We start from the raw sequence: 27,537 nt of genomic DNA, 5'->3' as shown, positions 1-27,537 counted from the left end.
GAGACAGCTGAGTGGGAAAAGCCATACAGCTGTGGAAATAAAAAACCCTCCCTAAATCGAAATGACATATACTCTGTGTTTGACGTATTTATACGTATTTATGTGTTTAGTATATTTAAAATTTATTTATACTTTTTTTTATTGCTTAAAAACATTGTATTTATGACTAATAAAAATTATAACAGTTTTCTAAAAAAATACACCTAGACAACTAAAAACGAGGAGTATTAACAATGTTGGTTGCTGCTGACGATTGCCGCTGGTAGAAAATCCACTTTTAAATGATTTGTTACCTAAAATTTTGTAAAAAAAATTATATTTATTTAAAATTTTATATTCATAAACAAATTTATCAATTTCAATAAAAAAAAAAAATCTTTATAGAAGCCTTGATAAATTAAACAAGTAAGAGCGTTATATTCGTCTGTGCCGAATCTTATATACCCACCACCAATAAAAACTCATTTGAGGAGTTTTATTTTTCCCGTCAGAAAATAAAACTCTTCGTTTGTGTATTCTGCGGATGTGGTCTTTTTTCAGAAAAAAAACTCATTTGAGGAGTTTTATTTTTCCCGTCAGAAAATAAAACTCTTCGTTTATTTTCTACTTTTTTCAGTATCTTTCTTTATTGAGTCTATCTGATATAATGTTTGTAGTAATTTATTTGTTTATGAAAAAAAACAACAATTTGATAATAGGAATTTAAATCCCACTTGATTTTATATTAATGACAATTTATTCATTTGCAATGCAAGGGGCTTAAGTGTAAATTTACATAAAATGAGTTTTATTTTCTGACGGGAAAAATAAAACTCCTCAAATGACTTTTATTTTATGGCGTAAAAAATAAAACTCCTCAAATAAATTTTTTTTCTGACGAGAAAAATAAAACTCCTCAAATGAGTTTTTTTATGACGGCTATTTAAAACTCTTTTTTTAAGAGTTTCATGTGAACTTTTATATTCACGTTGAATAATAACTGTTTTAGATGGATTTTTATTTTTCGATATCACTTATAACCGTTATGGTCCCTGGAATATTAAACTTTCTTTTCTGATAGAAGTGTTCGGTGCTCTTTGAAAGAGAGCTGTTCGACTTCTTTTGCCTTACCACTATCTGTTAGACCATTTTTTCTTTCAATCTTCAAGTCTTCCTTATAATGGTTAATGGCTTTTGAAACAGAGTGCAGATTCAGGTCTTTTACTATTTTTTGAAATTTTTTTAACTATTTTTCCCCCTCTATATTTGTTTTCATTTTGTCATTTTCAACAGAGCTTGTCTATTTATTAAATGAACTATAAAGTTCATTATATTATTATCTGATGAAAAAAACAAAACATTTCAAATAATTGGTTCTTCTAGACTGACTGAAGAATATTTTGGAAAAATTTCGTCCCCCTACGTGCCAACAACAGACAGATGGATGGACATAGCTAAATCGTCTTAGTTTTTAATAAGGACCCAGAATATATATACTTATTGGTTCCACGACCAATATGTTACCAACGGAATGACAAACTCAATATAACCCCCACTTTTTGGTGATGGGCATAGGAAACCCTGTTAATTTTATACTCTAGACTTACGATTTTCTTTAATATCTCTTACACCACATGTTCGATACGAAATGGTTGATTTGCGTTTAGTATTGACATAGCCCGGTATATAAAGACTGGGTGCCTCTAAACGTCCAGCAGCTATCAAACGTGACATATCCATTTCCAAACGATGTGCCAAGGGACCCTTAAAATGTATAATCATTTGTATACAACTGCCGCCATGTAATTCCTTCGTCTTGCGAGCATCAACATCTAACATCCATTCCGGTATGCCCATAACCGATCTTAACTCTTCCAAAAATTGGGCCCTTTAATAAAATAATTTTACAATAAAATCTCTAGTTTTTTTAAAACACTTTTACTTACACCACAAATCTGGGAGGTTTTTGCAAGTTTATGTATTTAATAACATTATGATCTGGTTCAATATTGGCGCAGGCATATCTTTCGCCCGAAAAATCTGGTGCAAATATAACTATAGAACGTCCTATGGCTCCTACTGGCCTTTCGAGAGGGAAATTTGAGTCGGTAAAAACTCTGCGTTCGCCACCTAGATCTGTAGTAATAAATTTAATTGTTAATGTTATTATTAGCATACAAATTATTGATGGCTTACCAATTGTTCCCAAACGTGCTCCCACATCGCCAACATAACAACGTAATGGATTATCGGGTCCGCATTCACGTTCGTATAAATCACGCTGAAATTTGAAATGAATAAATTAATAGTTCCTTTACGATTTAGCAATTATTTACTAATAGCTTTAAAGTTCGTTAAATTCTCAAATTATGTAGTAAGTAAAATGCTCCTAATTTAGGCCCTAATTTTATAAATCACGTCACCAAAGTGATATTTATGTGCAAAGCAAAAACAACATTTCACACATTTTAAAAATTTGTTTTTGTTTTGTGTACACAATTTTCAAATTATGAAAGGCAAATCAACGCTTGAATTTTTGTGCGTTTGTTTGGTTCAGAATTTGTACATAAAACAAAAACAAATTTTTGAAATGTGTTAAATGTTGTTTTTGCTTTGCACATAAATATCACTTTGGTGACGTGATTTACAAAATTAGGGCCTTAATATTTTTAACTAGAAGCAAAAACTTATAAAAGTTTTTGTATGTATTTCATTTACCTATATATGTAAATATAAAATATTAGCTAAAACCCGGTATGCTTCGCTACCCGTATCATAATGAAATGAAAACTTTAGAGCTAAAAAAATATATGGAAAATGAGAGAGCTATTCGGACAAATTTTCATAATTTCGTAGTTGTAGTTCTCCAGATATTAAGTAATAGGTGCTTACTTTGTATGGGAGGTGACTCACCTCCTGTACCAATCCGTCCCACTTTTTTTTTTTGTTAAACTTCATGCAGTGATACGAAATTGATTCACAATTGTAGTTTCTAAGATATTGGAAAATAACTATTTACTTTGTATAATAGCTGCCACGCCCACTAACACAATACCACCCATTTTTTAGCCAAACTCCTTACAGTGATGAGAAATTAATTTGTACAAAGTTTAAACTCTTTTACGATTGTAGTTCTTCAGATATTCGAAATTAAGGATTTACACTGTAAGGGAGGTGCCACGCCCACTAATACAGTACCGCCCATTTTCAGCAAAACTATTTAGAATAATAAGGATGATATTCGGGCGAAATTTTAAGACTTTAAAAGCTACACTTCTCCAGATATTCGAAAATAACTATTTACTTTGTATGGGAACATCCATACTCCCTGTTCCGATCCGTCCCATTTTTGGCTAAACTTCATACACTGACAAGAAATTGATTTGTATAAAGTTTGAAGACTGACACAATAATAGTTCTGCAGAAAACCGATCCACAAATGGCTGAGATATAAGGAAAAATCTAAGACAACCTCGATTTCTGACTTATTTTTGACCTATATCTGGATTAAGTAATTAATATAGACAACTAGCTGTTCTCCCATAGCTTACACAAAGTTTGAAGACTCCCTCTATAATAGTACTGCTGATATGCAATAATAAATTTTTATTTCGTATGGGAGGTGCCACGCCCATTGAACCTTATAGGTCAATTGTGAATCTAAACCATCCAGGTACCCAATCAAACACACACAAAAAATTTCATCGAAATCGGCCCAGCCGTTAAGGAGGAGTTCTGTTACTAACACACGTACAGAAGAATTATATATATAAAGAGAAGATATGGATATCTAATGATAGATATTTCAAAGACCTTTGCAACGACGTATATAAGACCATAGTAAGTTGGACTTACAATGGGTCAAAATCGGAAAAATATTTTTTAACCCGAATTTTTTTCACCAAAAAAAAATTGAAAACGCAAAAATTTTTTTAAAATTAAAAAAAAATTTTAATTTAAAATTTTTTTTTTCCAAAAAATGAAAAAACTGCAAAAAAAATTATTTTTGTTCACCTAAAAATATTAAAAATTTTTATTTTGAAGTATAATTTGGTGAAGGGTATACTTGTTGATCTACATCTGGATTACTAAGTCATTAATATAGACAATATGGATATCTTATGATAGATATTTCAAAGTCAATTGCAACGATGTATATAAGGCTATAGAAAGTTGGACCTGCAATTGGTCAAAATCGGGAAAAATATTTTTTAACCCGATTTTTTTTTCATCAGAAAAAATGTTTGAAAACACTTTTTTAAAAAAATTAAAAAATAATTTGAAAAAAAAAAAATTGAATCATGACAAAAATTGAGAAGCACTGTGTTAAAACAATTTAACTTAAAATTTATATAAATTTACAATATCTTATACACTTTGTGAACCTTCGAACATTAAAAAATTCTACTCACATTTAAAGGATCCGCGAGTTGAGTGAAATATGGATTCCAAACATAACCACCGGCAACACAACGTGTATTTGTAGGCTTAACTACAGCATCCACACCAACAGAATTCACAAATATCTGCCAATTGTGATTGCGAGTCTGCAATAACAAAATAATCGTACATTTAGCAACACCTCCAGATTAAAAACTCAAATATGCCCACCATATTTCTATCATTTTTACCCGGATGTCTCAGTTTAACCTCAATCACTGTGTCCGACTGACTGCCATCACTATGAACCAATTGAGTCATTTTAACATAACCATACGCATAACCCGTGGGATGATGGAACGAAGCAATAGCTCGTAACTCTCGAGCCTCGCTGGGAGCGTAGCCACGCTCTAGGGTACTGCAGGCCCAACGAGCATTACGTTTTTTCTTGTGAATCACCACAGAACGACCTATGATACTATTAATGCCGAACAAAGGTAAATTGGTGTCGTTAAACGCTCCCTCGTACTGGGTCAGAGAATCTAGGGTGCCAAATTTCCCGCTCAAATCACCCATTTCGTATTGCTCTGTGCTGCCCTGACGCGGTGGAGGAGATTGTTTGGGATTAATGCCATAGGGATTGAAGTGACCATATAAAGTGGAAGCTTCACAGGGAAAGGCTAAATTGGCTTCAACGGGAGTCTGCAAAGAAACGCTTAGAATTAATAAATAGTTTCAATTTAAATTCCTTCAGCTTACCATATGTATATGATAACCACTTGTTTGCTGCTCCAAACCCTTAAATTGTACTTCTATATTGCTAACATCATATTCAGATTGTTGAGTTATCTCCACTTTGCCCGATACAGTCAATTCATCGCCATTAGCATACCAATCTTTAGCCACAACTTTTCGGCGAAAGTGACCAATTATACTGAAAATACGTATTTAACATTATGAACTCTGGATATATTTACTTTTATCTTTATTACCTTGAACAAGCCAATCTTTCTCCTCTTGCCTTGGGACCGAAATCATCATAGATAACCAATGATTTACCCAATATATTATGTCTTCCCGATAAGGGCAGATTAGAGTCGGTAAACATCAAACGACTTATTTCCTGGGCATTGCGTTTACTGCCTGCTATATTTAAAACTCCAATACGTGTATCTAAAGCTCCTATACGACACATGGCAGGTAATCGGGGACTGCAATAATCATCCACCGAATGATTACCCCAATCAACTTTATACGGATTAAAAACATTGCCAGCAGATATGCAGCGATTTTGCCAATCATAGAAATCTTTGCCCGGAGCACTACTGTGAATGGCCCAACGATGAGAGAAAGTATTATTTTGTGTGGAACCATCAGCATGTATCATGTACTCAAATATCACTGTTGTGTCCTGCCAAGGTTCCTCAGCTGGTTGGCGAAATAGAACTCTGCCAACTATGGGGTATCTGAATAGTACTTGGGCGGTAAACATCTGCTTTTGATAACCAGTCTTTAGATATTGATTTATGGTGCCACAACTCCATACTTTCTCTGTGATGTTTTCCAAATTCGAGCGATTGTAGTGATAGATCACTAAACTGCGATAGGCTATGCTGTCTAAGCCTTGCAAGGGCAAGAAAACATCCCAATATAAACCATTTAGCTCGGAGCTGGTGCCCGGCAAAAATGAGTGATGATAGTACTTTTTATTGCGACTCTGCAATTTTCCGCTTACCTCACCTATAGGATATTGATCTTGAGTGCCAAAACCGGCTGGCGGTATGATAGACTTTTCAATATCTCTGGGATTATAGAGAGATCCGGTCGAATCACAGTAATCCGATTTACCCATTTTAAGGGGTACAGGTGGTAAAGTGTGTATACGAAAAGCAGCTACATCTTCGGCAAATTTACGAGCAACATGTTCAGCTTGTTCGCCGGCTGTATTTATGGAGAAATTAAGGAATGTAGGATCAAATTTTGAACGCTGAGTAAGAGTAACTTCTCCTTTAATGCCTTCATGATTAACAAAAGATCTGCAAAACAAGGAAACAAGTTTAAATTATGTGTTTTTTTATAAATTTCCAAAAATTATGTTTAACTTACTTATAATTCAATTGCTTAACATCTCTTATCTTGGTGCAAGCCAAATAATTTTCCGGATGTTGATCATCGAACAAAACCAAATACAAAGTACGATGCGGTATTGTCAAATCGGATGGCAACAAAGCCAACTTTTCATCGCGAAACACCGCTCTTTGCGGCACACGCAAAGCATTCTTAGCCACACGTATCTTACCCAAACGACTATCCAGATCACCAATACCACGTCCATCACCCTCACCGGCCGGATCGAATACCAATTGCAGAAAATTACAATTATCTTCCGTACGATGATGATCATATTTGAAGATATCGGTAACAAATATTTTCCAATGATGTGTAGTCATTGGTTTTGTGTTGTATTCATTAGCTGGTTGCGATTGGATGTGATAGAGATCCGAGTAAATTAGTGTATCCCCTGAAGTACCGTCGGTGGGCGCCAACCAACGAAAATAGACAGATCCAGCTATGGGTGTGTTAAAACGTGCCTCAGCCATGTGTTCTACATTCATTCGTATGGTGGTGATGGTGGCACATACGCGCACATTTCGTGTGACCTCGGTTAGTACTAAGGATTTACCCCAGATACCTTTGTCGCCTGAAAGTATGACAAAATAAATAAATTAAAATTTTTCGATTTGTCTCAAATATTCAGAGTTGGACTGTTGAGAAATTATTATAATAATCTGACTCGCTCTCCTGGTATTAAAAAAAAACAATTAAGAAAGTATCGCCGGTCAAATCAGTTTTCTTGTGAAATTTCAATTAAAAACAAGTAAGAAAGTATGGTCGGTCAAGCCCGACCATATAATACCCTATACTAAGTAAAAGAGCAAAAACATTTTTCTTTTAAAATTTCAATAATTTATATTTTTGAGTGATTTTCGGAAGTGGGGTTATGACCAATTATGAGTGGGGCTATGACCAATTATAGACCGATCACCATGAAATTAGGTCGTGTGATTAATGTCTATATGAAAGTTTACTATGTTGAATTGAGTATACCAACATTTTTAAGCGATTTATGCACGTTAAAGTGATTTGCGGAAGCGGGTCTATATGGGAGCTATGACTAATTATGGACCGATCGTAACAAAATTTGGTGACATGAATTTTGTATATATAAAACATATTTGGAGCGCAATTTGTGGAGATACATTTATAAATTCAACATTTATGACCAATAAAGTCCAATTTCGGAAGGACATTTGTATGGGAGCTAGGTGAAATAATAGACCGATTTCAGCCAGTTTCAATAGGCTTGGTCCTTGGGCCGAAAAAATAATGTGTACCAAACTGGTGGTGTAGGGTATAAAAATACATGTAAGACTGCTGTATTCGGCTGTACCGAATCATATATATCCTTCACCAAATAATACTTCAAGTTAAATATTAGCAAGTAAGAGAGCTACAGTGAGCCTCAAAAGTGAGTATACACCGAAAAATATTTAATTTTTTTTAAGATAATGAAAATCCTAAAATTTATTCATCGATTAAAATTTTAATGTTTCGGTTTGTTGGAGATTGAGTTGAATAATAGATTCGGTTGTGAAAAAAAATATTTAAGTCGGACTATAATGATTTTCAAGATCCTAAAAAAATCAAAAAATTCGCGGGTGTTTACTCACTTTTGCGGCTGTGTGTATATTCGGATGTGCCGAATCTTCACCAAATTATACTTCAAAATAAAAGTTTTAAATATTTTTTGGTCAACAAAAGTTATTTTTCCAAAGTTGTTTTTTTTTTCATTTTTTGGAAAAAAAATTAATTTTTTTGTTTTTGAATTTTTTTTTTTGTAATGTTTAACTTTTGGTGAAAAAAAAAATTCGGGTTAAAAAATATTTTTTCCGATTTTGACCCATTGTAGGTCCAACTTACTATCTAAATCATTATTCTATTGGACCGATCGTCCTGAAATTAAGTCGAGTGACTTATGTTATATGAAACTTATTTCTGTTGAATTTTATGTATATACCAACATTTTTAAGAGATTTTTGCTCTATAAATACTTTCAAGACATTTATAACGTCTTATTTCGTGAGAAAATTTGTATGGGGGCTAGTTTAAATAATGCACCGATTTCAGTAGGTTTCGCCCTTGGGCCGATAAAAAAGTATGGGCCAAATTTGACTGAAATACCTTCAAAATTGCTATTTGTAATTTGAGCACAAGTTTTGTATGGACTGCCAGACGTAAGGACGAACATCATTTAGTTGTCTCAGAAAGTGATTCTGTCGATCGGTATACCTTAAGGTTGGTGATGGACTCCCCATTATGGCGGAGTTGGGTTTAAAAATTCTTACTTCAAAAACAGAGTTGCATTTTTCACCGACAAATATTGTTATTTTTTCCTTATTGAACTCAAAAATACATCTCGGAAAGTATCGAGTACTGAGTATCCAAATATTCAATACACCACTACTTTGAAATATCTATCATTAGATATCCATATTGTCTATATTAATGATAGTAATCCAGATATAGATAAAAAATTGGCCAAAAATTGAGGTTGTCCCGGTTTTTTCCTTATATATATCCAATTATGGGCCGATTTTGTCGATTTTAAATAGTAACCGAGCCGGAAGAATTCTCCGGCATGTATGTAAGTTATTTAGGGGCTACTGAAAGTTTATTTCAACATACAGACGGACATGGCTATATCGACTTCGATATATATAACGATCCAGAATATATATACTTTGTGGGGTCGCAAATGAAAAATGTAGAAATTACAAACGGAATGACAAACTTATATTTACCCTTGCCACCAGAAATGCTAATCGGGACTGATTTTTTAAAATCCCGGGGATCGGGATTTGGTAAACTTTTTCGGGAAATCTATAATCCCGAAAATTATAAAAAAGAAACGTACATTTTGTCTTTACAATTGAAAGTAAATTTTTTATTTAGCAATAAATTTTTATTAGACACTAAAAAGCGTTCTATTGCATCTATGGTTTCGTCTGCCTTTCTGGAACGAATTTTGTTTCCGACATATGCTGCTGCCTTTGAGCAATCGAAATATTTTCATTTTGTTCGAGCTACTCATCTGAGATAAAATCAATTTCGTTTGAAGAGGATTTCAATTGAGTTTTGTTAGATAACTTACAAACAAATGTGAAAAATTGATTTTCCAGAGCCCACTCTAGGAAAACCAAAAATACCGCTTTATTAACTAGGTTGTAGCAGGAGTTGAGCTTAACAACTTTGCTGAACATCACTTTGCGATATTCGGGCATGTAGAATGTCAAAATGCATATGTCAAAATGACAATTTCCCCTATTTATTTATGAAAAACGGGATTTGGAAAATCCCGGGCTTCGGGATTTAAGAAATCCCGAAAACCCCAGGATTTTCGGGAACGGGATTCCCCGTTACGCATCTCTACTTGCTACTCATGGTGCAGGGTATAACATCAAATGTTGGTGAAAAAGCATTTATTAGTAAAAAAAATATTTGTAGAAATATATGTGAAAAAATCTATGTAATCGTGGTTTTTTGCTTACGTCTAAGCAATTTGTGGGCCCAGTATTAAATCTGGTAACATTAAAGTTGCTAAAACCTCTAGAAATAAAACATACTAGTTTTGTCCGTTAGATAATTCATGAAACTACTAGAATATGGCACGTGTATATAAATAGTAACCGTAGACGCTGTTAGTATTAACATCGACGGCATTACCAGTATATTCTTGTGCGTTATAAGGTGGGTGTATTAAAAGAAAGTGTCTATTGAAATTGTTGTATTAATTTAAATAAATAAAGAGCAGGGACCCGAAATAATTGTTATTTTTTTTTAAATAAGCAATTGGTTATTGAAAAAATAACTGCAAAAAAATAGGTCCCTTAATAACAATTATAAATAACTTAAAACAAATTTAGTCTATGATAACCATTATGAAAAATTTTAATTTTTGTAGGTCTTTGATAACCATTATGAAAGATTTTTATTTATTTCGGTCTCTGATAACCATTATGAAAGATTTTTATTTTTTTTGGTCTTCAATAACCATTATGAATGATTTTTATTTTTTTGGTCTTTGATAACCATTATAAAAAAATTGTATTTTTTTGGTCTTCGATAGACTACAGCCATTACAAATATTTATACCCTACACCACCATAGTGATATAGCGTATAGTGCCCCAAGAACGAAGTATATTGAATTTGGTTAGAATCGGTCTATTATTTCTCCTAGCCCCCATACGATTGTCCGATCTGAAAATAGATAATACCTCATAAATATCTTAGTTAAATAGATATCCAAACCAAATTCAGCACAAATAAGTTTTATATAAGTCGAACTCTCACTACTAAATTTTGTGACGATTGGTCCATAATTAGTCATAGCTCCCATACAAGGCCCACTTCCGAATACCATTTTAACGAGTATAGATTTCTTAAAAAAGTTGGTATTCAAATAAAATTTAGCACAAATAAGTTTTATATATACAGAAGACATGTCACTTAATTTTATGCCGATTGGTCCATAATTAGTAATAGCTCCCACATATTGCACATTTTAAAAGAAAACTGTTTATAATCATAAATATTCTTGATTCTGATGTAATTCTGAACCGATTTATCTTTCTCTGTCTATTTTAAAATACAAGAAAACCAGGTCCATGCGACCAAAAAACTTTGTTGGTACTCGTAATGTTTACGGAAGACCGTAAACATTATAGTTTAATAATAGTTATCAAAGACCTAAAAAAATAAAAATCTTTTTTAATGGTTATTAAAGACCTAAAAAAATAAAAATCTTTCATAATGGTTATTGAAGACCAAATAAAATAAAAATCGTTTATAATGTTTATCAAAGACCAAAATAATATTGGTTATTTTTAACTGTTATTCATAGACCATTTTTCAAAAATTCTTGATAAACAATTATTTCAGGACTTTTTCCAATATTGGTTATAACAGTTATGTCCCTGATAAAGAGTTGTTAAAATGTTGTTTAAACTACTGATCGCTTTTATTTGCATTTAAAAGTAATCCGGTTTATTTAAAGAATATAAACCAAACTTTTTAAAAGGTAAAAACGTAACAATATATTGGTGGTAGTGCTGACCTCTATCTATGATAAAACTTTTGGAATCTGAATGATTTTACAGTATTTAAATAAGAACTCGAGGTATCACAATTAACCTATTAGACTTAATATATTGATCATAGTGCTGGCTGTTCAAGCAATCGACTTTTTGATGAAGAAAGTCGAAGGTCTGGCGTTTGCCTAAAAACTCCCTAACCATTATACTCTCTTAAATACTCATAAATTCCTCCCACAATACTTACCAATCAAAAGCATTTCTCTCCACCATGTGGACGTCTCATTTCCGGGTAATACCAAATACTCTAGATCTTCGTCAAATGTCACAACCACATCACCCAAACGTTCGAGTTCACAGCGTTCATTTGTATCGGTATTGGTGTAGTCAACGGGAAACTTGCGCACCGACCAACTCCAAGCCTGCTCCGGATACTGCAGAGTGGTTTCAAGATCTGAGATAATTTCTACATGACTAGAGTTGACTTGACGAAATGTTATTTCGCCATGTAGACCATGTTGCGATATATAAGCAATTAATTGTTGGCCTAAAATTTACAAGAATTACAAATAAAGGAAAATACAAAACAAATTAGCTTTGTCTTCGTCGCATAAATAATAGTGATTCACACACTTTATTGTGGTTTTAGATTTTGAGTTTGAGACTTACCTGAAGCTTGTGATGCAATATTAAATAATACCAACAACAAGACAATTAAATTTAAATAATTTTGTTTATTTAACATTTTATTTTTATTATTTCTGTAAGCTAAACTAAATATTTTATTTATTTCTATGTACAATTTTCTTTAAATTAAAAACAATTTTCTTGGTTTTTTTTACTGTTAAAATTCCATTTTACTTTCACATTTTTCAATTGTTTTTTAACGTTGTTGTTTTTGTTACAAAGTTTTTTGTTTCTTTAACGTCAGCAACGGTTTTGCTGTATTGGCCTGGCTTTAAAAACAAAATCACTGTTTGAGGTCTTAAACTCAACTGAAAGCCTGGTTAAGAAAGAAAAGAGCTACACAAATATTCAACTCGTACATTATCGGTTGTTTTTGTTTCTACTTGTATGAGCAGAGTTAGTCAGTCAGTCGTTCTCTTGAAGGTCTACCAGCCAGTTAGTTGTTGTTATTTGCTTCTTTTAACCATTGTTTATACCAAAGTTGAAAACGGAAATTGTAAGTGGTGTGTTTTGAATTATTTTCTTGTGTTTATTGACTCGTTGCGCATGCGTAATTTTCTCACATATTCTTACCAATAATGTTTATTTTGGTTTTTGTTTTGATCGTTGTGTACGCTTAAAACCAGTTTTTTTTTGTTTTGATAACCAAAAGCAGTCAGAATTAACTCTTATTAACCCTGTAAATACAGGGTGATTCGTGGTTAAAATATATTCAAAAACGAATACTAAAGTTAATATCACAGGTCTACAATGAGCTGATTTTCAGTATATTCGATACCCTGATTATAATTGATTCTACGTGGTTCATATTTTACAGCCCTCTAAAGTTGGGCATGTAGGACATTTTTGTGAAAAATTAGCAATGTTCAAGATTGAATAACTTTGAAACGTGTCATTCCATTTTAACAAACGTGGTGTTCTTTGAATGTATTTACTTTTATCTTTATAAATCTATATATATAAAAGTGAATGTGTGTCTGTATGTATGTTTATTATTATTAGTTTGGGATCTATAGACGGCTAAACGGCTGAACCGATTTGCTTGAAATTTTTACAGTATATTTATGTATGTCTCTTACTTGTGGTTCCTCCCACAAGTAAGAGTGCTATATTCGGCTGTGCCGAATCTTATACCCTTCACCAAATTATACTTCAAAATTTTAATTATTTTTATGTAAACAAAATTTAATTTTTTTCCAGTTGTTTTTTTCATTTTTTGGAAAATTTTTTTTTCGATTATTTTAATTTTTTTTTTAAATTTAAAATTTTTTTTTTTGTTTTTTCAATTTTTTTTTGTGAAAAAAAAAATTCGGGTTAAAATTTTTTTTCCGATTTTGACCCATTGTAAGTCGAACTTACTATGGTCTTATATACGTAGTTGTAGAAATTACAAACGGAATGACAAACTTAAATATACCCTTCTCACGAAGGTGAAGGGTATAAAAATCAAATATATAGGAAACTATAATAGCTATAGTCCTCAAATTTTGCATGAGCAATACCACCGTTTGTATAAATATTTGAGGCCAAAATGGGAGTAGAAGCCACAGAGGGCGTGGCACCTCCCATATGATGATAATTAAAAAATATATTATATGGGATACAATAAGAAATAGAGTCCATAAATTTTGCACGGTTATTCTATCATCAATATTAATAGTTAGGTCAAGAATGGGCGGACTATCAATAGTGGGCGTGGCACATCCCATAGATATAATGACAAATTATATATAGGGAAAGCTATAGCAGCTATCAATATTAATTTTTAGTACAGAAGTGCGCGGACTACCAACAATATTAAGTAAATGTTAAAATTTGTATACATTTGAAACCCTTATATATACATAAATATAAAAGTCAATGTATGTTTGTTTGTATGATTGTTAGCGTATTTGTAATGGCACTCGACTTACAATAAGACAATTAATGAGCAATCTAATCGGAGCAACCGAATTTGATTTTATGGGTTCAAAAGTTATGGTAGTTTTTGTACGAACTACATATGCATTTTCTAATTAGATTGCTTTGAACAGTATTTTTGACTTCTGGTTAATATGGCTTAAAGTTGTGCGTAAATATGTATATTGTTATACTTATTTGGACAATTTTGAAAAAAGTGTCCCAAGACATAAATGTCCTAGAAATTAAAAACTACAAAATCGTATATTGCAACCTAAAAACAACCAGAAATTAAACAAGTAAGAGCTGTGCCGAATCTTATATACCCTTCACCAAATTATACTTTAAAAATAATTATTTTTTTTTAATATCTTTATGTAAACAAAATTTAAAACTTTTTTTTCGAAATTGTTTCTTTATTTTTTTTGAAAAAGTTTTTTCCAAACTTTTTTAAGTTTTAATTTTTTTGAAAAGGACAATAAATGACAATAAATTTTTTTGATGAAAAAAAAATCGGGTTAAAAAATATTTTCTCGATTATATATGTACATCGTTGCAATATCTATTGAAATATTTATCATTAGATATCCATATTGTCTATATTAATGACTAAGTAATCCAAATATACATACATATGTAAAAAATAGGCCAAAAATTGAGGTTGTCTCGATTTATTTTATTTAATTTTTTTGTCGCTAAAAAAATTTTAAAATGTAAATTTTTGCTTGAAATTTTATGATTTTTTTTGCTATCAATTTATAATGTGTTGCCAGTGTAAGAAATTTTTTATATTTTATACTTAAACATCTATGAATAAATGAAATAGAAAAGAAAACTATTGGTAATTGGATTTTTGTCAACATTTAATTTTTTACATTGTTTTCTAATAAAATGTGCAACGTCTAGACGTTATCCAATTTAGCTCAAATTTTCAGCATTTGATTAGATGACGGAGAATTAGAGCCGCCCTAATGTATACCTTCGGTACATTTGCAATAATTTTGTTAGCATACATTTGAGCGCAGTTAAAATAATACATTTTTGACAAATTTCTATTTTTTACATATTTAATTTTTGGATTTGAAAGCTCATCAATAGGGGGCGGATTTTCGTGCTTCAAAAAAACACAAAATATGACCTAAAATTTATAAAAATATGCACTTATAGTTTTGTGCAGAAATATAAAATAATCAACTATGGATCGCTCAATGCCCAAAACATACACAATATAGTTTCCAGCAGTTAGCACTCTTTAAATTATACTAAGAACTACATAGTTACAATTTTAAAATTATAATTGATCTTCTGAGAAAACGATGGATTTATTAATCCTAATATTTGGGATTAATCCTTGTCTAACACCATAATCTTTAGAGCCTCCATAATGCGTTTTGCCTATTGATCGTGCTGCAAAGTAGTTTTCATCTTGTATGTTACAAAATCTTTCGGAAATGTTTTTTCAATTGACTGTTTCTAGATGTCTAAAGAAGTTAGTCGACAACATTTAAAGTTATTTAGTTATAGAAATAGCATAAAATATTGTCGACGAAAAAAATTGTATTTGGACGTTCGAGAAAAAACATGCATTTGCTTATAAATCCGCAATAACGTCCGTTAAAGGTATTGTCAAAATTTTTTAAATTTAAACAAATTGTTAGGTTTTTTATGAATAATAGAGAAAATAATTTTGTTTAAGTTTTTATACAATTGAATAAAATGCTATTGAAAATTTTAATATTTTTAGAAAATTTGCTCCCCTGTCGACGTTTTTGATTGGCCGGGTAACAATTTAAAGCCAGATAATTCCAAAAATATGTTTCTTAGAAGTTGAAAAAACTAGATGTGAATTTTTTTTAATTAATGATAAATTTAGAATTAAAAAAATCTTCAACCATTACCTGAAGTAGGGAGCATGTATTTATCGATTTAAGAATGTATTATTAGTCGTTTTTGAAGCTAGTTCCATTCAACAAGAGCTTGCAAAATCATTGGGAGCTACTCAAGCAGCAATTTCAAAACTTTTGCGAGCAGCAGGATTCATCCCAAATCAGGCAAATTGGGTATCATACGAATTGAGGGACCTTGAAAAACTATTTTTTTATGTTGCTTCAACGCTATAAAAGAAAATTATTTTTCCACCGAATGATTACTTGCAATGAAAAATGGATTGGTTACCACAACCCGAAGCGTAAGAGATCGTATGTGAAGACCTGCTAACCAGCCGAATCGACATCAAATCCAAATATCCATGGCGCTTATTCTCTATATTTGGTGGGAGTAAAAGGGTCTTTCTAATAAGAGCTACTGAAATCTGACCAGATTTGCGGCCAGACATGAAACCGTAATATTCGTGCAGAATGCTCTTTCTGGGATACGCATCACTTTGGAACAGAGTATTGGCTTGAATCGTTTTTGGCCTTTAAAGAAGAGCATTTCTTTTTGCACGGAATCCATATGTTGTCAGAAAGATGGGAAAAGGTCATAGCTAACAATGGCCAATAATTTGAATAAATTTATATTGTACAAATGTTTCAAAATAAAAGATAAAAATTTAAAAAATACCGCATTTTTAAGTCATACACCCAATATTAAATTGGTTTTCTGCATTGAATACTAGGGTGGCCCTTAATAAACGAAAGTTGGATTTTGGCCATTCTCACCCCCCAGTTTGGTGAACATTAGTAAAAAAATCATCCTGAAAATATTTTAGGTAAATCGGTTGGGGCCATTAACGTGTCTCAGGCAACTATAACAAGAAATGTAGGAACAAAATTAAGATATTTTGATAAATATTAAAACAAAAGCTCATTTTTACTTAAAATATATCTATATTCACTTGTATATGAGTTTCTGTCTTCGTAGGATACCGTTAACCTATTCTTAGGTATGAACAAAAAAATAAAATTTTTTTAACAGCAACTTCAAAAATCCAATTTCAAATTTTTAAAAATTGTGTTAAACAAATTTCAGAATTTTTTGATCTACTCATTGGGATTTATTGAGAATACAATAGGGAATAAAAATGTGAAAAAATTATGAAAATATCTCTTATAGTTTTTCCGTACCTGCGATTTAAATTTTGAAGTTTTCGAGAAAAACCAATTATTTGACCATTTTTTGGCGAATGAGCTCTATTTCCTTACTGTTATGATTTTTAAGTAAAAGCTATTCAGAATGTTATAGTCCAGGTAATTTTAAATATAGTCTGAAAGTTTTAGTAAAATTGGAAAACGTTAAACCTTAAATCGTGAAGGTCAAAGGTTAAATTTTTCAATATTTTGAATTTCTCTTTTAAAGATATCGAAATGTTGTATATTTTTGGGCCGATTTTGATGAAACTTAACAAAAATATAACATAAAGCCTAGTATTAACAAAAACAGCAGACTAATTAAAATTAACTCTATATAGCACTTGGGGTTCAAATGACCCCAAACTTCTAAAACCATAAACAAATTATGCTTTTACAAGTTTGGGGTCATTTTAACCCCAAGTGCCATTAAGAGTTAATTTCCATCCGTGTGCTGTTATTATAAACCCTAGAGTTTATGTTGTATTTTTCTTAAGTTTCATCAAAATCGGCCCAAAAAAAAAATTACATTTCTATATCTTTAAATTAGAAATTCCAAATATTGAAAAATTTAACCTTCACGATTTAAGGTTTAACGTTTTCCAATTTTGGTAAAACTTTAAGAGTATATTTATAATTATCTCGGCTATAATATTCTGAATAGCTTTTACTTAAAAATCATAACAGTAAGCAAATAGAGCTCATTCGCAAAAAAGGTCAAATAATTGGTTTTTCTCGAAAACTTCAAAATTTAAATCGCAGGAACGGAAAAACTATAAGAAATATTTTCATAATTTTTTCACATTTTTATTCCCTATTATATTCTCAATAAATCCCAATGAGATGATCAATAAATTCTGAAATTTATTTAACAAAATTTTTAAAAATTTAAAAAGGGAGTTTTGAAATTGCCGTTCAAAAAATATTTTTTTGGTCATAGCTGCGAATAGGTTAACGGTATCCTACGAAGACAAAAACTCATATACAAGAAATATAGATATATTTTAATTAAAAATGAGTTTTTATTTTAATATTTATCAAAATATGTTAATTTTGTTCCTACATTTCTTGTTCTAGTTGCCTGAGACACGTTAATAACTTTAACATTTTTTGACCAATTTCTGTTTTTTATATCTCATTAAAACGACAATTACGTACACGTTTCTATACTTTTAAATTAAATTGCAAAAGTAATTTTTTAATGGCAACATTTTTACTGAAAAAATTTAATTTTTTTCCCTTTTAAATGCATCCCAAAACTTCAGAGGGCTTGTGGCACCTCTTAACCCCAACCGATTTACCTAAAATTTTTTCAGGATGATTTTTTTACTAATGTTCACCAAACTGGTGGGTGAGAATGGCCAAAATCCAACTTTCGTTTATTAAAGGCCACCCTATTGAATACATAATGCAGAAATGTTTTCATTAAATCCATTTTTCCAGCATTAAAAAATTAAACTTAAAAATTTTAAAAAATATAGTCTCAGGATTATATTATCAAAAACTGAATTTTGTACAATAAACCGGTTTCGAATACGGTTTTAGTGCAAAAAACGGTTAATCGGTTTTTCATTACATGCATTATTATTTCAGTTTTTCTTTATCTAATGTCCGTTATAGACCTTGAAACCATTAAACCGATTAGCTCCAAACCGGTTTCATAGGAAAGGACATTTTTAGAAGATGGTTTTGTACAGCCGATTTTCTTATTTTTCCATAATAAATTTTTCCCAAATTTGAACTTTTGAAAATTTGTATGTCTTGAAACTTTGTATGTAAGTTCCTCAAATGATTTGAAGGGGATAAAAATATGTAATACCGGGTAAAATCGGCATCAGTATATCTCCGGAACTAATAAAGCTAGCACTAAAAGTTGAACTTAATCTAAATTTATGCAAAAAATAAGTGGACAGGTGTGTGGTACTTTTTGATTTTTGTAATTTTAAGGGGATAAAACGGGAGAAACCCAAGTTTTAGTACTTTTTTGTATTCCATATCCAAGAAATATAATTTAAATGGAATTTTAGTCCTTAAAAAAAAATTCAAATGGATTTTGGCACTTTTTTGGAATTTGAAATCAGAAATGTATCCATTTTTTTTGGTACTTTATTTTATAAATATATATTTTTATGTATATTAATATGGTAAACAAATGTGTATTATAAAACCCTTCCATTAATAAAAAATTTTTAGCGTAGTAGCACACGCTGAGTATCCGCTAGTTTTTACTAAAAAAGCAAATATATTTTTACAAAGGCATTGCAAATACAAAAAGTTAGACAAATTTTTATTTTCTATGTTAATAAAATTTTGGGGATAAAATTGGGGACTTCAATTATGAAATGGGCATTTTTTGGTGGCATCTATTATCAGATTGGGGACATGAGGTATAATTTTTCTGGCAACACTGATTTTTACAAGTAAAATTTGAGTGTCTGTAATTCTCAATTGCTCTATAGTTTTATTTGTGTAATATCTCTAGCATTCCTAAAGTGAATAACAATAAATGACAGTGAGTTTGTCAATAATATTTTAATTGGAGATTTAGTACGTTAAAATTAAATATTGTATCACAAAAAATAAATTCCAATAATAATATGATTACTTTGGATCATAATATGATTATGTATGACAATGATATTACGACTATGTATATTTGATCATAATGATATGATACATATTATGATACTAATATTTATCATAATATGTTTGGACTACAATCATAAATCGTATCATAATATGTTGCTCTTAGATTATGTTTTAGTTTAAATACTAAAACATTTCCTTAATTTTCATAATTTTAGACACAAACTTGTACATCTCAACCACAGTGCAATGTAGGAGTAAACCCATTAAGTATAAATGCAAATATATTTAGAAGGCACAGGAAGAAAGTGTTTGTAAGATATTTCAAATATTTCAAATCTGGCAAAATAAATAAAACAAATTGTTAAATTGCTGTTGTTGTTGCTTGGTTTTTTTTTCGCAGACGACTAATAGTTTCTGATTTTATTGAAAGCCTTCTTTTACTTTTAGAATTTTCTACAATTTCTAGTCATCATACGGTTTTTTTTTTGGTTTTTTGCTATTTGTATACTTGTTTTTAAACAATTGTATAAATAGTTAGATATGCATGTAAATAAGTTTAAATATAAATAAATATATAAAATTTGTTTCAGATAAGTGTTTAATTTCTTTATAACAATAATAGAACAAAGATATTTAGGATTTTGGCACAAAGCCATTATCAAGATGTTATGTGAATCGAGAGTTCCATTAAATAATTAAACAAATAGCATTTTGTTTAAGAAATTAACAGAATAAAAATGATATTAAACTTATAGACTAAAAGCAAAATTATTATATAGAAAATGTTTGCATAATATTTTAATATTTTGTTTTTTTTTTTAGAAAATTGTGTTTTGATTATTATTATTATAAATTAATGATATTTAGTATCGAAATTATTACTAAATTGCATACTTATTAGGTATGTTTGAAATGAATTCATTTATGTTCTTATATATTAGTCACATTAGTTTTTTTAATTTAAATGATTATTTTAAATGTATAGTATAGTATTATGTTACCTTTAAAACAGAGTTTTTTTTTAAAAAATTTTGTTATTTAGAAAAAAAACAGAATTTTAAAATTTGTAACTTTTCATACAATTTCATTTTGAAAATTGTGTAGTTTAGTTTGTCTTAAAGTTAATAAAGTACATTTTATATTTTTGAGTTTAAGACAGAAAAAGTAAATAAATTTTTGTTGTTAGTTTTTCGATAAGCATACAAAATTGTATTTTTGATTAAATATGTGTGTGTTAATTAAATAATTAATTGATTAAATTGTGTAGGTAAAATAATAATTGACATGTTTTTAAACATTTGCGTTTAGTTAGTGTCTGTCTCTCTTTAAATATATAAATTTTTAGTTTATATAATAAAAAAAGCTCATTTGTCTCTCTTAATTTGGGGTATTTTTTTCTGTTTGCGTTTCAAAATACAGAGAACTCTTTTTCCCTGTTTCAAACTCCAGGGAGGTGATTGCCTAAACATTAAACGAAAGCCTCGTTTACTACAATGCTAACGATATACATATATTTGACTATTTACATATGTATATACTATATAGAGTTTAAGAAAAACATTAATAGATTCGATATTTGATATATAAATAAATATGATTGATTAGTTTGATTTGATTTGGTTTTGTTGTGATTAGTAAAATGTATGTTAAATACTAGCTAATAAATTTTTTGTGCCTTTAAATCGGTAATTTTTGTTTATATCTATAAATAATCTTCAGAAATATATAGCTTGAACATAATAAATTTAACGAACTAAGTGATTAAATAAGTTTAAATATTTCAATGAACAAAATTAACTCAACTAAAATCAACGAACTTTCTTTTTAAATATATGTATGTATATTATTTTATTATTATTAAGCTTTAACCGCTCAAAGCTTTGCCAAAATATGTTGAAAAGATCAAAAAAATAAAATAAAAAACTTTTGAGATATATGCTTTTCTTTTTATGTGTAACTTTCATAGAGAATAAAATTTCTCTCTCTCTGTTGTTGGTGGTTTGGAGGCAGGGGATTTTTAGACCCTTCCTTCCTCCTGTTTGTTCTATTTTTTTTTTGTAATAAGTTTTGAAAAAATTTTGTGTTTGTTTTTTTTTTTAGGTTTTCAAATTATTAAAACAAATCATTATTTTTTATTAATTTTTTTTAATATTTTTTTTTTGGTGTTTTTAAATTAAGTTTTTTTTTCATTATGTTTTCTTAAGGAGTTAAAAGTTAAAAGTACGAAGTGCTTAATAGATGTGAAAAAAAGGTGATGGTGGGTGTACAAAAATTGAATATTCTATACATTTAAAAAACATCTTAGGCGGCTTCTTCACCCTCTTCTTCTTCCTCCTTGCCGGTGAGCATAGCGATCAAGGCAGCGGTATCGATTTGGTTCTTATCATCAATGACCATTTGATCGTAGGCATCATCGACTTCCTTCATGGTGAATTTGTCACCGAAGTTCATGAGCATTTCACGGAATTTGTCACCATCAATGAGACCATCATTGTCGAATGTTTTGAAAGCAGCAATGACAACTTCATCTTCATCGTTAGCACCAGAGGTAGCCATGCGGTTGGCGAACAAGGTCAACAATTGGGTGAAGTTAATGGGGCCAGAGGCTTCGCCCAACATGGAGTCCAATTCCTTATCGGCAGCAATTTTGCCTACGGAATCGAAAGCGGCACGCAAATCGTTCTTGCCAATGATACCATCCTTGTCAGCATCCATTAGTTGGAAGGCCTGAATTTTTTTATTTTTTTTTTTGTTTAAGTTTACAAATTAGTTTCAGTTTTGTATAACATTAAGAGTTATGCTTAATAATGCATATTATTTATGTTGTTATAGTTATGAGTTATGTTTTCTATGTGTTTTTTAATGGATTACTTACTTCTTTGAATTCAGCAATTTGTTTTTGGGAGAAAACAGAGAAGACAGAGGAACCAGCACGCTTGGATTTTCTGGAGCCACGGCTACCACCGGAAGCTCTCTTGGAGCCAGTGGTGGAGGCGGGTGCTGGGGTAGCAGCTGGGGCAGGGGTTGCTGCCTCAGATACAGTTTCGGATGCGGTTTCCGAAGCGCCACCTTCTTCCTTGGTCTTCTTCTTCTTGATCTTCTTCTTCTCATCAGCCTAAATGGGATTAAAAAGAAGAATTTCGTAAAGAATTTGTGCTTTGAGATTCGAATTGCAAAGGATCTTTATGGATTTTCATATAAAATGTTTCTATAAATGAAGCAAATGGATTTATGCTGTATTTCTTACAGAATTTTGTGTAATTTACTCAGATATTTGTTGGTTCAAGAAACTTTTAAGGTTATATTTTAGAAATATTTAAATGAATTGTGTGTATTTGGTTAAAATAAAATTGAAATTTTGTATTTAATTCTTGGTAAAACAAATTATTTTGCAAGGGAAATAAATTTTATTCATCAAGAATTATTGAAAATGTTGAAATTTCATGTAGAGTTTTGAAATTTATTTTCATGGAATTGAAATTTGAGGTTATATGAGGAGCCGCAGAACAAAAGGTACTTTTTTGAAAATTTAAAAATTTTAAGAAATTGAAAATTTAAAAATTTTAAGATAAAAAAACCAAAAAATCAATTTGTAAAAAAAAATCGAAAAAGTACTTTTTGTTTTGTGGCTCCTCATATTTAATATTTAGTATGGAGTGGCCCAAATTTTAATATTTGTTTGAATTTTTCAGCAGGAATTGTTGAATATTTTAAAATTTCTTAAAGAGTTTTGTTATGAAAATTCTAGGTTAGAATTTCATTTGAATATTTTTTTTATAAGAATTTAATTGTTTTTGCATATGAGTTATTAAGAGTTGTATTTTTAATGCCATAATTATTGGGAATTGTTAAAACTTGTTTCAATTCTATAAGAAACTTTAAAATGTTTAACAATATCCTGGATTTATTTAACACTTTTGTTTCAATATTTTTCAATTTTATTTTGATTACGCAAGTTTTAGCTAGTTTACATAGCACACATTCAATTCACTCAATATTTCGAGAATAATATGTAAATATTTGTCTCTTTCACTCACAAATGGTATCAAGTTACAAAGATTTATATATAAAATTATATATTTTTTTACAAATTTACGATTTTTATAGATCCTTTTAAGGATAACTATTAAAGTTCACTGGGTTTTAGACATTTTCTTTAATTAGTTAATGTTTTATTTAACTTTATTGTTAAAACTTTTAAAATCTTCAGTTTTATATAATTTTTTCATATTTTTTCAAGATTTTTTTTTGATTTTTTTCTCAAAATTTCACGGTTTTTTTTATTTTTTCTTTTGGTTGGTAAAACACTTGTATATTTTTTGTTTTTCATATTGAAAATCCTTCAAAATAATCCTTTAGCTGGTGGTATATTGTATTTATTTGATTCGTACAAGTCCATTTTGTATAAAGGCTCATATTTATTCATGAATTCCTTACCATGGTGCTTGTATGTGTCTTGTTGTCTTAGCCGGTCGAACAGGTCTGAGCACAGTGAGTGTTCTGGCTGATTTTATCGAAACGTCGATGATATTTTATGAAAAATTTCTAATTTTTGCACCCATACCAACAAACCAACTTCATTAGCGCATAGGCTAGCCACAGATGTATACATAAAACGTATACGTATAGAGAAATTAGCCAAGAAAATGTATGGCTCACACAAACATACACAGATCGTACTAACGATCACAGCATAGATCGTGAGATGCCTTTTTTAGCCTATGTACAGGGTGTGGTGTATGGCGTGTATGTGTATATCTATTCTATGGGGTGGGGTAATGGGAAAAGCTCTTCGTTTTGCCTCGTATCCCATGTCGCGTACAACGATCTATCTAGCCATCCAAGAAACAAATCTAATAATAACATTAATATGAAAATGCTTGCTCTTGCGTGAGTATAAGTGATATCAAAACATTGCTCACTCTCTGGCTGGGCAGCTACCTACCTACCTAGCTATTGCTGTGTAAAAGTGTGTGTATCTATGTATCTATATCTTAAGATATCTTATGAACGAACGCACTACCTCATCACCTACATTTCTTTTTCGTTTAGTCCAGTTTATAGTCTGCCCTTGCCGCTCTTCGTTTCTTTCTCCTACTTTTTGTTTAATATCAACAATTTTCATTCTCAATTAATTTGTATGTTTTGTTAAAAATCTATTTATATTGCGCTGTGTATGCGTTTCTTAGTCTTTTGTTAATAATATTTTAAATTATTGTATTGTTGTTTTTGTTTTTTTTATTCCTCACCTTGTGTAATTTTTAAATTTATTTTAATTTTTTTTCTTTTTTTTGTTAGTTCTCCTCTAAATTAATGTTTGTGTGGGGCAGAAATGTTTCGTTCGTTCATTCGTTCTTTCGTTAATTTTCTTCGTTAATTTTCTTCGTTAATTTTCTTTATTGCCGAATAGAATAAATATAAATATTTCGTATTGTGCAATATGGAAATTCATTTGTTTTTGTTCTATAACGCATGAAACTATAGATTTTCATTTTCATATTTATTTATTTTGTTATTATTTATTTTTATCTTAAAATGTTAATCTGTATTATTATAGAATAATGAATTTGTTGGAGGATAAAATGTACATAGTATGTGGCATATTGAAATGCCTTATGTAACATTGAATTTAATTTTGCTGGGGGAATCCATAGGAAAGTTTTTGGAAAAATTTCCAAACAAACATTAAATATACAGAATTTTATCCCATTAAAAAAAAATGGGAATAATGTTTACATAAAAGTTTTATGCTTTACATGATTCATGGCAGTGTATTTTTGAATACATTTTCCTAATTAATTGGGGGATTCAAACGGCCTCCTTTAGGTCGTATTGTCATAATGTCATAAAATATTTTTTTAGTTTAAATAAATTTTTGTTGGGTTTCAAACAAAAAAAGTTATAAACTAATAAGACTTTATAAACTAATTTAACTTTATTGGTTTGTCATAAAATAACACTTTTTTTGTTTGCAGCACAACAAGAATTTGTTTAAACTAAAAAAATATTTTACGACATTATGACAATACGACCTAATAGCAGACCGTTTGAATCCCCCGAATGTAATAAAAAAAGTAAGAAACCATTTACAACTTTATTGTAGTAATAATTTATTGAATGAACTAGTTTTTGGGTTTGAACTAGGCTCCTTATTTTCTATTCCCGGGAAATAATAAAACAAAATCGATTTATTTCTGACAAAACCTGAGTATCTTTCAATACAAAATTAAGCCAAAAATATTACTAAATGTTTTAAAAGGGACAAATACATTAAATTTGGAAAAAAGAACTATATCAAATTTAAATCTATATAAAATAAATTTAAACCTGTATTATTGTCATTACTTTATCTAAATATAAATGAGGCTATCAGTGTAAAAGTGGTGTACCCCAAACTATTTATTTAGCTATATTACTTTGTTATATTATATTCTGAATACTAAAAGGTAGCTTACCCCACTTTATTATTGATATTGATATGACAGCAACCAAAAAAATTGTCAGTTACACCATTTTTGCGCTGATGGCTTCAAATATCCTTCGATACTTTAATGTGCAACAATAACAACTTTAACTAATTGAATAAAATGTATAAAAACCAGTAAACATTAATAAGCATATTTAACACCCATTAACAATAAAAACCTTACCTAAAGTTAGCACCAACTATAGATCTTAATTTTAACAAGTAAGAGTGGACACAGAATATATGTATATGAAACAACTTTAAACCAATATTATTGTCAGTACTTTCTCTAAATATAAAAATAATTCGAAGTTTTAATATGTTAAGCATCTTATAAATTCAAAAATATTACAAAGCCTATATAATTCTCATACAGTTTATTTTCTATTATCATTTTATTTTATTGTCTTTAAGTAACCTAGAGTGTAGTGACTTTAAACGTTTATCTAGTACTGCACTATAGAAAGTAGTTATTTTACTCACCAGAAGTGATCTACTGGAGAGGTAACAATTAAAGGTTTGTTTACAAGCAATCGGTTATTGGACGGTCTATTATGATATGCTTTTTTATTGAATATTTGAGATTAAAATTAATGGATTTATCAAGGTTGGCTACATTTAGCCATAAAATACCCATTCAGATAGACTACCGTTACTTATAATACCGTTATCGACATAGCTTCAATTACCGTTACCGAAATAAGCAAAATTTGCGTTACTTTTTAACCAGTGTTGCCATTTTGACGCTTTTCGGGTATTTTATGACGCTGTTTTGGTCTCGTTACCCTTTTATTTTTACTAAATACCATATTTTAAAAAAGGGTACAAACATGTGATTTTGTAACAAATCAAACTTATAAAAGATCTGGGGGCAAATTACCGAAGTCGAACACGTTCGAGAGCTTATTCGAAAGTGCGATTTTTTTTATTTTTGGGATTCTCTTATTCGATATCGAATAAAATGTATAGAAAATTATAATGACGAACGAGTTTTTACCAAGGTTGCCAACTGTTCAGCTCAGAAAATGGCTAGATTTAGAAGTAAAAATGGCTAGAAATGGCTAAAACCCAAAATAACTAAAAAAAAATAAATATTGTCTTTTTATACCCTTCGCCATGAGTGGCAAATAACTAACATACTTTCGGCAAATAACTTACATCGGCCCACAAATAGCTGAGATATAAGGAAAAAACCAGGACAACCTAGATTTTTTGCCTATTTTTTATCTATATCTGGATTACTAAGTCATTACTGTAGACAATATGGATATCTAATGATAGATATTTCAAAGTCCATTGCAACGATGCATATTACG

The 27,537-nt window shown here is 30.1% G+C and overlaps 2 protein-coding genes across 2 annotated transcripts; both read right to left on the bottom strand.

Moving 5' to 3' along the window:
* Window positions 1–74: 74 nt before the first annotated feature.
* Rsod (Related to Sod) lies at window positions 75–12,762 on the bottom strand. Its single transcript, XM_065515233.1, has 11 exons — window positions 12,182–12,762; window positions 11,760–12,059; window positions 6,466–7,060; window positions 5,352–6,395; window positions 5,119–5,293; window positions 4,591–5,061; window positions 4,392–4,526; window positions 2,176–2,260; window positions 1,926–2,115; window positions 1,587–1,867; window positions 75–293 (listed from the first exon to the last, which is right to left on the bottom strand). Exons 1-11 carry the CDS (start codon window positions 12,255–12,257, stop codon window positions 190–192), a joined length of 3,456 nt encoding a protein of 1,151 aa, XP_065371305.1. The 5' UTR covers window positions 12,258–12,762; the 3' UTR covers window positions 75–189.
* A 9,118-nt stretch (window positions 12,763–21,880) lies between these two features.
* Mlc2 (myosin light chain 2) lies at window positions 21,881–24,345 on the bottom strand. The gene is made up of 3 exons (XM_065515232.1): window positions 24,193–24,345; window positions 22,631–22,870; window positions 21,881–22,482 (listed from the first exon to the last, which is right to left on the bottom strand). The coding sequence occupies exons 1-3, from the start codon at window positions 24,193–24,195 to the stop codon at window positions 22,057–22,059; spliced, it is 669 nt and encodes a 222-aa protein (XP_065371304.1). The 5' UTR covers window positions 24,196–24,345; the 3' UTR covers window positions 21,881–22,056.
* Between the last annotated feature and the right edge of the window lie 3,192 nt (window positions 24,346–27,537).

Source organism: Calliphora vicina, chromosome 1 (genome assembly GCF_958450345.1).
Source record: "Calliphora vicina chromosome 1, idCalVici1.1, whole genome shotgun sequence".
NCBI classification, from domain to species: Eukaryota; Metazoa; Arthropoda; class Insecta; order Diptera; family Calliphoridae; genus Calliphora; species Calliphora vicina.
The sequence above is the reverse complement of the archived record's forward strand: the minus strand, read 5'-3'. Positions and strand labels throughout refer to the sequence as shown.

Excerpts from the sequence above, each read along its gene's own strand:
- Mlc2 (XM_065515232.1), bottom strand. Across the intron at positions 22,483-22,630 it reads AAATTGCTGAATTCAAAGAA|GCCTTCCAACTAATGGATGC; the intron begins GTAAGTAATCCA and ends AAAAAAATTCAG.
- Rsod (XM_065515233.1), bottom strand. The coding sequence starts at position 12,257 with ATGTTAAATAAACAAAATTATTTAAATTTAATTGTCTTGTTGTTGGTA. Across the intron at positions 6,396-6,465 it reads GTTAAGCAATTGAATTATAA|ATCTTTTGTTAATCATGAAG; the intron begins GTAAGTTAAACA and ends CTTGTTTTGCAG. Across the intron at positions 5,294-5,351 it reads GAAAGATTGGCTTGTTCAAG|TATAATTGGTCACTTTCGCC; the intron begins GTAATAAAGATA and ends ACGTATTTTCAG.